The 12,907-nt window shown below is 41.2% G+C and overlaps 1 protein-coding gene across 8 annotated transcripts in view; it reads right to left on the bottom strand.

The window, feature by feature from the left end:
- LOC110537795 (actin-binding LIM protein 3) overlaps positions 1–11,013 on the bottom strand; it is a 144,512-nt gene extending 133,499 nt beyond the window's left edge. For 6 of the 8 annotated variants that reach the window (XM_036937825.1, XM_036937827.1, XM_036937828.1 and 3 more), the window contains exon 1: positions 10,395–11,013. In XM_036937825.1, coding sequence (XP_036793720.1) covers positions 10,395–10,407 — 13 coding nt within the window. In that variant the 5' untranslated portion in view covers positions 10,408–11,013. The remainder of the gene's footprint in view (positions 1–10,394) is intronic. The other 2 variants (XM_036937831.1, XM_036937832.1) reach the window with 2 other exon arrangements.
- Positions 11,014–12,907: the final 1,894 nt, after the last annotated feature.

The following is a 12,907-nucleotide window of genomic DNA, read 5'->3' as shown; positions in this document are numbered from 1 at the left end:
TTATTTTGGCATTAATACGTGTCAAATATCAGTTTGCAAACAAACAGTTTGCAAAGCCACATACAAGCACGGTCTCTTTGATGTTTTCTTGAGTAAGGCAGCTCCACAATGCAGGTGTTTCAGCCTAGCTAAGTGCTTTCTGAGGTGGTGGGGCAAGCCAAGCCAGCAGAAAATACGAAGCGTTGCGCCTTGATTGGCTCAGTGTTCTGTCACTCATGGGGACACCACATCACCTCCAAGTCTAAGGGTAGAGCTCGAAAAGTCAAGCCCCTTGGGTGCTGCCATAGAGTTACATTAGAAGTGCCCATCCAAGGCTCATGGTCATCGGCCACAGATAAAATTACGTCAAATCACATTATATGTACAGTAACTTTGATTGGACTGATCACGTCAACATCATACTTTCAAAATCTTAGCCAGGAGTCATCATCATGAATCAAGTCGACAATCTACTGGCAAATCCTTTTTAATCCTTGTCATATGAAGAGAAGTTATAGATAAAACGTATCGGTGCTCATCGGCCATTGGACATAAACATTACACAACAAGTTGGAAATTGCAAATTCAACAATGAGTGGCTAACAAAGGAATCAGTGGCTAATTCCAAAGCAATCACTAGCCTGCTATTCAGTGGAGTGGCTGTGTAGTTCCAAGTCTAAGACTAAGGGTCTCTTTTCCAAGATAAAAATTGTAAACATTTAACATTGGTCATGCTGTCAATGAAGCATGATTTGTGCCACGCTCAAAACAACTGTTAACTCGTAACTGCAAAATCCAGCTTTTGTGAGTTTAAGACATCTGGGAACTCGGGAAAAACGAGCTACGACTGGGAAAATACGCAGTGAACTTTCATCCAACTCGGAATTGTAAATCTGTTCAAGTGAGCACAGCACAACAAGGTGAGTCCAAAAATGTATTGTATGCTGCTGCATAAATGATGTAATATGCCAGTGAGTTATGTATACAGTAACAAAGAAAGTAATACTAACTGTATGTTGTGTAGTAAGCTGTTAGTAGCCCATGTGCCTCACCCTAATAATCTGATCTATTTTCACCTCTTAATTTCGCCTACTGTTCTGACTTGGTGGTGCACATGTAGCCTATAACCTGTTTTTGAGAAATGTAATCATTGCATATTGTAAGAGCTTTCATTGTCTGCTTTTATACCCCCTTTATTTATCCAACTGTTCTGACTTGGTGCACAGGGGGAACACTGTAATAACAGCCCATATTCTGAATTCTGTTGCTGTATAATGTGCTGAACAAATAGTTATAATGACTATGTCCGTCCTAGCTCCCTCTAATGTCTTAATCAAAATTATGGATAGCCTCTTATCCGCTTGTCGTCCCCTTATGCCATAGTTTGTACATCTCAATTGTCAGTAGAAACCACATTTGTTTAAGCAAGCCAGCCAAATTGGCTATATATTTTTTTAAAGGCTGAATTTAACTAGGCAAGTCAGTTAAGAACAAGTTCTTATTTACAATGACATCCTCCTGGGAAGAGTAGGTAACCTGCCTTTTTCAGGGGCAGAACAACATATTCTTACCTTGTTAGTTCAGGGATTCAATCCAGCAACCTTTCGGGTACTGGCCTAACGCTCTAACCACTAGGCTACCTGCCGCACCCTGAATTAACTGTTTCGCTGCCAGACAAGGCTCCGCTGATAGCCAGGTGTATCAGTGGTATAGTGCAATTAATGTATTGTTTAGTGTTGTATCCCACTTCTCTTTTTTGCCCCAGCAAGATTTACATGCTAAAATCTTCACTGGTGACAACAGAGCTAGATATGGGGGAGGTTTTAGTGGGTGGAATATAAGGACAATCGAAGGTTTACAAAGTTGCAGCTAGAGTATGCAAATATTATGGTACAGCTATATGGACACTTAAAAATCATGGTGCTTTTTAATGGTATGTTTACAAACATTGGTTTTGGTAAGTATAATTGAAACTTTATTATGGTAAGTGGGGAAACAAGTATAGCCAGTTACAATTGAAATGGCTTAGCAGATCATTTAAAAAATATATATTTTTCCCTGGCTAAGATAATATAATATCTATTGTTTCCAAGAAACTCACTCTACAAATATAGATGAGATTGGGTAGAAAAAGGACTTGGAGGATAAATATATTTTGTCATGGGCAAAGAAACTCAAAAGGGGTGATTATACTAATTACTAAAACATTTGATCCGATTGTGCAAACTGTGCAAACAGATCCTCAATGAAGATGGATTCTTTAAAATATGCTATTGGACCAAAAACCGATCTGGCTAATTAATCTATATGGGCCAAATAATGATGATCCACACTTCTTCGAATATACAGTGGGGAAAACAAATATTTGATACACTGCCGATTTTGCAGGTTTTCCTACTTACAAAGCATGTAGAGGTCTGTAATTGTATCATAGGTATACTTCAACTGTGAGAGACGGAATCTAAGACAAAAATCCAGAAAATCACATTGTATGATTTTTAAGTAATTTATTTGCATTTTATTGCATGACATACAGTGGGGCAAAAAAGTATTTGGTCAGCCACCAATTGTGCAAGTTCTCCCTCTTAAAAAGATGAGGCCTGTAATTTTCATCATAGGTACACTTCAACTATTACAGACAAAATTAGAAGAAAAATCCAGAAAAAAACATTGTAGGATTTTTTATGAATTTATTTGCAAATGATGGTGGAAAATAAATATTTGGTCAATAACAAAAGTTTATCTCAATACTTTGTTATATACTCTTTGTTGGCAATGACAGAGGTCAAACGTTTTCTGTAAGTCTTCACAAGGTTTTCACACACTGTTGCTGGTATTTTGGCCCATTCCTCCATGCAGATCTCCTCTAGAGCAGTGATGTTTTTGGGCTGTTGCTGGGCAACACAGACTTTCAATTCCCTCCAAAGATTTTCTATGGGGTTGAGATCTGGAGAATGGCTAGGCCACTCCAGGACCTTGAAATGCTTCTTACGAAGCCACTCCTTCGTTGCCCGGGCGGTGTGTTTGGGATCATTGTCATGCTGAAAGACCCAGCCACGTTTCATCTTCAATGCCCTTGCTGATGGAAGGAGGTTTTCACATGATACATGGCCCCATTCTTTCCTTTACACAGATCAGTCGTCCTGGTCCCTTTGCAGAAAAACAGCCCCAAAGCATGATGTTTCCACCCCCATGCTTCACAGTAGGTATGGTGTTCTTTGGATGCAACTCAGCATTCTTTGTCCACCAAACTCGATGAGTTGAGTTTTTACCAAAAAGTTATATTTTGGTTTCATCTGAACATGTGACATTCTCCCAATCTTCTTCTGGATCATCCAAATTCTCTCTAGCAAACTTCAGACGGGCCTGGACATGTACTGGCTTAAGCAAGGGGGACACGTCTGGCACTGCAGGATTTGAGTCCCTGGCGGCGTAGTGTGTTACTGATGGTAGGCTTTGTTACTTTGGTCCCAGCTCTCTGCAGGTCATTCACTAGGTCCCCCCGTGTGGTTCTGGGAGTTTTGCTCACCGTTCTTGTGATCATTTTGACCCCACGGGGTGAGATCTTGCGTGGATCCCCAGATCGAGGGAGATTATCAGTGGTCTTGTATGTCTTCCATTTCCTAATAATTGCTCCCACAGTTGATTTCTTCAAACCAAGCTGCTTACCTATTGCAGATTCAGTCTTCCCAGCCTGGTGCAGGTCTACAATTCTGTTTCTGGTGTCCTTTGACAGCTCTTTGGTCTTGGCCATAGTGGAGTTTGGAGTGTGACTGTTTGAGGTTGTGGACAGGTGTCTTTTCTACTGATAACAAGGTCAAACAGGTGCCATTAATACAGGTAACGAGTGGAGGACAGAGGAGCCTCTTAAAGAATAAGTTACAGGTCTGTGAGAGCCAGAAATCTTGCTTGTTTGTAGGTGACCAAATGCTTATTTTCCACCATAATTTGCAAATAAATTCATTAAAAATCCTACAATGTGATTTTCTGGATTTTTTTTCTCATTTTGTCTGTCATAGTTGAAGTGTACCTATGATGAAAATTACAGGCCTCTCTCATATTTGTAAGTGGGAGAACTTGCACAATTGGTGGCTGACTAAATACTTTTTTGCCCCACTGTAAGTATTTGATCACCTACCAACCAGTAAGAATTCTGGCTCTCAAAGACCTGTTAGTTTTTCTTTAAGAAGCCCTCCTATTCTCCACTCATTACCTGTATTAACTGCACCTGTTTGAACTCGTTACCTGTATAAAAGACACCTGTCCACACACTCAATCAAACAGACTCCAACCTCTCCACAATGGCCAAGACCAGGGAGCTGTGTAAGGACATCAGGGATAAAATTATAGACCTGCACAAGGCTGGGATGGGCTACATGACAATAGGCAAGCAGCTTGGTGAGAAGGCAACAACTGTTGGCGCAATTATTAGAAAATGGAAGAAGTTGAAGATGACGGTCAATCACCCTCGGTCTGGGGCTCCTTGCAAGATCTCACCTTGTGGGGCATCAATGATCATGAGGAAGGTGAGGGATCAGCCCAGAACTACACGGCAGGACCTGGTCAATGACCTGAAGAGAGCAGGGACCACAGTCTCAAAGAAAACCATTAGTAACACACTACGCTGTCATGGATTAAAATCCTGCAGCGCACGCAAGGTCCCCCTGCTCAAGCCAGCGCATGTCCAGGCCCGTCTGAAGTTTGCCAATGACCATCTGGATGATCCAGAGGAGGAATGGGAGAATGTCATGTGGTCTGATGAGACAAAAATAGAGCTTTTTGGACTAAACTCCACTCGCCGTGTTTGGAGGAAGAAGGATGAGTACAACCCCAAGAACACCATCCCAACCGTGAAGCATGGAAACATCAATCTTTGGGGATGCTTTTCTGCAAAAGGGACAGGACGACTGCACCATATTGAGGGGAGGATGGATGGGCCATGTATCGCAAGATCTTGGCCAACAACCTCCTTCCCTCAGTAAGAGCATTGAAGATGGGTCTTCCAGCATGACAACGACCCGAAACACACAGCCAGGGCAACTAAGGAGTGGCTCCGTAAGAAGCATCTCAAGGTCCTGGAGTGGCCTAGCCAGTCTCTAGACCTGAACCCAATAGCAAATCTTTGGAGGGAGCTGAAAGTCCGTATTGCCCAGCGACAGCCCCGAAACCAGAAGGATCTTGAGAAGGTCTGTATGGAGGAGTGGGCCAAAATCCCTGCTGTAGTGTGTGCAAACCTGGTCAAGAACTACAAGAAATGTATGCTCTCTGTAATTGCAAACAGGTTTCTGTACCAAATATTAAGTTCTGCTTTTCCGATGTATCAAATACTTATGTCATGCAATAAAATGCAAATTAATTACTTAAAAATCATACAATGTGATTTTATGGATTGTTGTTTTAGATTCCGTCTCTCACAGTTGAAATGTACCTATTATAAAAATTACAGACCTCTACATGTTTTGTAAGTAGGGAAACCTGCAAAATCGGCAGTGTATCAAATACTTGTTCTCCCCACTGTATTTACAGTGCCTTGCGAAAGTATTCGGCCCCCTTGAACTTTGCGACCTTTTGCCACATTTCAGGCTTCAAACATAAAGATATAAAACTGTATTTTTTTGTGAAGAATCAACAACAAGTGGGACACAATCATGAAGTGAAACGACATTTATTGGATATTTCAAACTTTTTTAACAAATCAAAAACTGAAAAATTGGGCGTGCAAAATTATTCAGCCCCCTTAAGTTAATACTTTGTAGCGCCACCTTTTGCTGCGATTACAGCTGTAAGTCGCTTGGGGTATGTCTCTATCAGTTTTGCACATCGAGAGACTGAAATGTTTTCCCATTCCTCCTTGCAAAACAGCTCGAGCTCAGTGAGGTTGGATGGAGAGCATTTGTGAACAGCAGTTTTCAGTTCTTTCCACAGATTCTCGATTGGATTCAGGTCTGGACTTTGACTTGGCCATTCTAACACCTGGATATGTTTATTTTTGAACCATTCCATTGTAGATTTTGCTTTATGTTTTGGATCATTGTCTTGTTGGAAGACAAATCTCCGTCCCAGTCTCAGGTCTTTTGCAGACTCCATCAGGTTTTCTTCCAGAATGGTCCTGTATTTGGCTCCATCCATCTTCCCATCAATTTTAACCATCTTCCCTGTCCCTGCTGAAGAAAAGCAGGCCCAAACCATGATGCTGCCACCACCATGTTTGACAGTGGGGAGGGTGTGTTCAGGGTGATGAGCTGTGTTGCTTTTACGCCAAACATAACGTCTTGCATTGTTGCCAAAAAGTTCAATTTTGGTTTAATCTGACCAGAGCACCTTCTTCCACATGTTTGGTGTGTCTCCCAGGTGGCTTGTGGCAAACTTTAAACGACACTTTTTATGGATATCTTTAAGAAATGGCTTTCTTCTTGCCACACTTCCATAAAGGCCAGATTTGTGCAATATACGAATGATTGTTGTCCTATGGACAGAGTCTCCCACCTCAGCTGTAGATCTCTGCAGTTCATCCAGAGTGATCATGGGCCTCTTGGCTGCATCTCTGATCAGTCTTCTGATTGTATGAGCTGAAAGTTTAGAGGGACGGCCAGGTCTTGGTAGATTTGCAGTGGTCTGATACTCCTTCCATGTCAATATTATTGCTTGCACAGTGCTCCTTGGGAGGTTTAAAGCTTGGGAAATCTTTTTGTATCCAAATCCGGCTTTAAACTTCTTCACAACAGTATCTCGGACCTGCCTGGTGTGTTCCTTGTTCTTCATGATGCTCTCTGCGCTTTTAACGGACCTCTGAGACTATCACAGTGCAGGTGCATTGATACGGACACTTGATTACACACAGGTGGATTGTATTTATCATCATTAGTCATTTAGGTCAACATTGGATCATTCAGAGATCCTCACTGAACTTCTGGAGAGAGTTTGCTGCACTGAAAGTAAAGGGGCTGAATAATTTTGCACGCCCAATTTTTCAGTTTTTGATTTGTTAAAAAAGTTTAAAATATCCAATAAATGTCGTTCAACTTCATGATTGTGTCCCACTAGTTGTTGATTCTTCACAAAAAAATACAGTTTTATATCTTTATGTTTGAAGCCTGAAATGTGGCAAAAGGTCGCAAAGTTCAAGGGGGAAGAATACTTTCGCAAGGCACTGTATATGACACACAAACCAAACGAGGGTGGTCTATGGTGATAGGTGGGATAGGCTGAGAGGTGGGATTAAAGAGCTTATGTTTGGTAATGTATTATTGTTATGTGATTGCTTTATATAAAAGTACCATGTATTTAAAATGTGTATGTAAAATGTATGTATATGTAGAAGAAAAGCTGTGAAAAATCTAAAAAGATATTTGTCCGCCGAAGAGGGGGGGTTAATACTATTAAAATACAAAACATGTAAATGGTGTGTGTGTGTATGCATACTTCTATTGGGGGGGGGGGGGGGGGGGGGGGGGTGAACCACCAGCTGATCATACTTCAGGGATGTGATGTTGCCTTTTATCTTCAATTAATCGTGGCAGTAGTTCCTTTCTTTTGAGGCGTAACTTTTCAGAGAAGTCTTCATTGATGAATATGTTGGTTCCCTTCAGGCACTTGGCTCTCCTGAGAATCTCCTCCTTGTCTTTGAACCTGAGCAGTTTCACCATTATAGATTTGGGCTGTCCATCGGGGAAGAAAGTGATATTCCTGTGCACCCTCTCCTCTCCATCTCAATGATTTTAGGGTCCAGTATGAGTTGATCTGCCAGTTTCTTGGCCTTGACTTCTGTGTCATGCCAAGTTTCAGTCTTTACGTCCTCAATTCCATTGATTAAAATGTTATTGTGCCTAAATTGGTTTTCAAGGTAGTCTCCTTTTGGAAGAGTGTTTGTCAAGTGTTGCTTGGAAAATTGCGAAATCCTCAGACATGGTTTTGAATGGAGTCTGGCTGGTGACATTCGTACCCTTTAACTCCTCCATCTCCGACTGCATAAATTCCAAACTGTGTTTAAATCCCATTACATCCTTATACAGCTCATCAACCCTTTTGTTGGTATAATCCATAAAGATTTGCAGGAAGGACTTAAAGTTATTTTCCTGAAGATCTATTTGATCTTTATAAAACTATTTTTGTTCATTGAGTATTTCATGGAGTGTACAGTAGTGCTTGGTATGTGGTCCTCTTCCGCATTGAGCTTTGCAGCATTTTTCTGTCTAGTATTTGCCATGCTACATGCTTGTTGTGAGCTAAAACGAGTTTGCAAACAAAACCCAAACCCCGTCTCCTGAAAACAAGCTCCGCCAGTGAAATGGCAAACACACACAAGCAACACACACTTGATCACACATGTACCAGTACGATAAACAGCCAAAACACCAGTCAAATATTCTTGGCAGAGACAGCGGTAGGAGCATTCGCTTACCCACAGAACAAGCAGCACCCTTCTTCAGCCTTCTGAGGTTGAAGAAACGATTGGCAAACTTAGTGTGTAGACTATTACAATATAGAAGCTTCGGAAATTAGCTTCAAAGTGAAGCTAATTGAAGCTGGAGACTCTTACCTCCCTCACTAGCTTTAAGCACCAGCTGCCAGAGCAGCTCACAGATCACCACGCCTGTACATAGCTCATCTGTAAACAGCCCATCCAATCTACCTCATCCCCATACTGTATTTATTTATTTATCTTGCTCCTTTGCACCCCAGTATCTCAACTTGCACATTCATCTTCTGCACATCCTACCATTCCAGTGTTTAATTGCTATATTGTAATTACTTTGCCATCATGGCCTATTTATTGCCTTACCTCTCTTATCTTACCTCATTTGCACATGCTGTATATATATTTTTCTACTGTATTATTGATTGTATGTTTGTTTATTCCATGTGTAACTCTGTGTTGTTGTATGTGTCGAACTGCTTTGCTTTATCTTGGCCAGGTCGCAGTTGCAAATGAGAACTTATTCTCAACTAGCCTACCTGGTTAAATAAAGGTGAAATGTAAAAATAAAAAGTGTTATTATGTCAATTTGGAACTAGGCTATTAATTTAATACTATAAATGACGTCGCAGTAATGAATAATGAATCATAATGTCATTTGAACCAATATTACGCAGATAGATGAGCAAATTAACCCTGATATGTATCAAATTCCATTTGAAAACAGTTTAGATGTAAATCGTAAAATATTATTGTGAGTCTCAGATATGGTTTTGCATATGGGAAATTGAAGATATGCTCCTGTTATTTAATATGGTGTTTAACTGTTCTATTTGCTATTTTAGTTGTACCAGTTATCAACATATTGTTGTGACGACCCTCCCACTCTGTCTGCCGAATTCTTTCTCTTTGCTCTTGTTTTCCTTAACAGGATGTCGGTGGGCGGAGCCGGGAGGGTCGTCAGTGAAATGGGACACAACAGGATAAATGCACCTCTTCCCCATTCATTGAGAAGACTCTCTCCATGCAGACACAGATTTTGGTTGTGGCATTTTTGTGGCGGTTTTTGGTTGTTTGCCGTTGTTTGTGTTGGCACCTTTCAACACCCCTCATTATCACATTTATGCACGCAACCACTCACTTACACTACTGATTACTGACTACACACACCATTGTTAATTATATTTAGTTTACTTTAGTTAAATAAATATATTTTGTTATTCCCTATCTCCACGTTGGCGCCTTATTTGTTACGTGCTTTGAGCCGGTTCGTGACATTGTTCAATGTTTAATAAAATAATGCCCAGTGGTTATTCTGGGATTTTAGCCAATACGCTTTTTTTTTTTGCTGTGGTATCGTTTCTGTATCGAGTATTCGTTTTGGTGTTTAGTATCGTTTCGGTATCATGATACTAAACCTGTTATCGGTATCAAAGTAAAACATTCTGGTATCGTAATAACACTAAACAAACGTATTATAATGCTTGCAGAGTTTGAATCGGAGATTCCTGGGCCTTAGAGACATCTCTAACACACAGATAGTGGGGCAGGTTACACCTTGCCCCACCCCACCCACCCCATGGTCCAGCACACAGCAGCACTTTAAGACAATACAACCTGAGTATTATTATGTGAAATATTGAAATAAACAATTATGTGTATGCATGTGTGTTAGATAGGGGGGGGGGGGGGTTATGTTGTAGTAGACTGTGAGGGTCAAGCATGTGAGGGTCATTTAGAATGTGTGCAGGTGTTTTTGTAATGAGCATTACCAATACAATAAAATTACATACCACTACCCCTCACTAGGCTATAGCACAACTGAGCCCTATACAGTAGTAAGGCATTAATTACTGCAAAAGCAGTCAACTAAATAGAGGGAGGTTTAGCAAGTTAAGTTTCTTTGACAAGAATAACGGTTCAAAACCTCTCTCACCTTGTTTACAAAGGTGTAACCAACAGTATTACACAGTGTAACAATAAGTGGTAGGTTACTTACCATTTTTGTTCATGACGGAGCTGGCATTCGAAAAGTGATATCCCCAAACTATTATTAGGTTACTGTATAAATACAGTTGTCATATGCACCATTTCCTGCTGTGTAGAAGGTGGAAGATACAACTAAGAATGTCCTTTCAAATTCAACCGTAGAGGAAACAAACCACTTTAGAGCAAGGCTGAATGAAATGTGTCATTTGTCTCAGTTTAGGGCAGCTCCAAACTCCTCAGCCTCTGCTCAGCTCTGTCCTGTCCAGAGTGTCTGTCCTCGCTGCAGGGTGAATAATAAACCTGTGAAACCTGATTGGAACGACGGGGTGTGTTGAGAAGCAGATTACAACAGAGCTCTGGTAAAGACTGTTAATTGGTTGAGGATTTCACTAAATCCGGATTGAAATTGCTGCGCAGAAGGCTACTACAGAGCTGCTCTGTCTTGTTTCATCCTTTCCGCATCCTTTCTTCCGGGGAATACAGTAGAGCGGCTGCGCTTTTGAGGGTAGCCTACTTGAACATCGTTGGTGTCAACGCGCTTCGGTAAAGAGGAGATGCTTTTGCGATGAGAGAGCTCGACTGGACCTGAGCGCGGTGGCGGTGTGAGCAGCAGTGACATGGCACTCGAGCGCCGAACAGTGTTCACACATGTTTTTTACTCAACAACTCACTCTGAGAGGAACATGGGGCAGGCTCGGTTTCATTGGCAGTCGGTCTACACGTGAGTGAGCACATGACATAGAAACAACGGAATTAGTCCGTATTAAAACAATTGTAAATGTTTTCGTTTTCTATTCTCAGAGCCAGTTAATACATAGGCTAATGTAGCCTAGATTTAACCTTAGGATACATACAGGTTTCAACTCCTAGCCATCTTTGTGACTAAAAACAGAAGTATAAAGGTAGTTTGTTGTAAAACGTCTTCTCTTTTTAATTTTTGTCATAAATGTGACTACTGAACTACACGATTTTGGAAATGTACATTAGTCTGACAATTTTATTATTTTCATTATTTCAAGAATCATGTGAACGACTTGGGCTTTGCTTATGACTGGAAGGATTATAACCAACACAGCCTAATCATAGCCTAGTCATTGCAAATGATTGAATCCCCTGATTTATGAGATGTCATTGTGCTCTGTTATGCATTTACTGACATGGTAATGATAATTTAGATACCTGCGCATCAATGCCCACAAACTCCGGACAGTGTTCTGTTGCAAAGCCACATATTGACACCAACAGTAACAGAAAATAAGTGAGTGTCATAGGCAAATTCCAAATCAATCCACTCTCATTAGTTGATCTCCCTATTAATAATGTTAAAGGGATATCACTCTCATCTTTCAACTTGAAGATGAGTGTGCAGTACCTTCAATGTAGAGGACACACTGAATCATGACCGTTTTACATCCAGAGGGGGTCAGTGTTGATCAAGATGAAACTCTAATACTGGACTGGAGTGTACAAGACTGCATCACAATTCTCCAACCTTTGCCCAAAGTGTGCCCTTGCACACTTCCCATCATAGATTTACCAATGGTGAAAACTCCCTCCAGGCACTGCTTACACCAATGCAATGTTTTTAAATCTATGACTGGCAGTGTGCAAGTGCACACTTTAGGAGAAGGGTGGATAATTAGGATGCTACCTATCACTGTCTGCATTACAGTATGGAATAAACATTGTCTGATGTAAGATATGGACCCAACACTGTCAGTGTGAGCAGTATTGATGAGTCTTAGGTCAAGCTAATAAAAACTGCACCAACCATAGTTTGGAAGGATATCAACTCCTACAAGAGTAGCAAGTTTATGCACTTTGAGATTATTCTGTATAATGAAAAGCACTTTACATAAGTTACCGTTGGTATTGTCTTGCTTGGGCAATTTAATTTAAGTGCTGTCACTCTACCCACTAGCCTACTTAATCTTTGCTGTTTGAACTGTCTAATTTAGTGTACCCTGCATGCACAACACATGTGGAATTTCTAGTCTCCTACCCACATGATCATGTGCCATCGCAATCTTTGCATCTGTCTCTCCCACTACATTGACTCTGCTTTTTCGACCCTACTCTCCTCCCTTTCCGCATCCTTTGACTTTCACTGTCCCCTTTCCTCCTGGTCGGCTCAGCCCTCTCCTCCCACTCTGTGGCTGAGTGACTCACTGCGTGCTGACAGAACATGGCTCGCGGGGCAGCTGAGCGGAAATGAAGGAAAACTCAACCTATCATCCTTTCACTCCCTCCTCTCTAACTTCTCTTCCTCTGTATCTCAAATCAAATTTATTTATATAGCCCTTCGTACATCAGCTGATATCTCAAAGTGCTGTACAGAAACCCAGCCTAAAACCCCAAACAGCAAGCAATGCAGGTGTAGAAGCACGGTGGCTAGGAAAAACTCCCTAGAAAGGCCAAAACCTAGGAAGAAACCTAGAGAGGAACCAGGCTATGTGGGGTGGCCAGTCCTCTTCTGGCTGTGCCGGGTGGAGATTATAACAGAACATGGCCAAGATGTTCAAA

Source organism: Oncorhynchus mykiss, chromosome 12, assembly GCF_013265735.2.
Source record: "Oncorhynchus mykiss isolate Arlee chromosome 12, USDA_OmykA_1.1, whole genome shotgun sequence".
NCBI classification, from domain to species: Eukaryota; Metazoa; Chordata; class Actinopteri; order Salmoniformes; family Salmonidae; genus Oncorhynchus; species Oncorhynchus mykiss.
The sequence above is the reverse complement of the archived record's forward strand: the minus strand, read 5'-3'. Positions and strand labels throughout refer to the sequence as shown.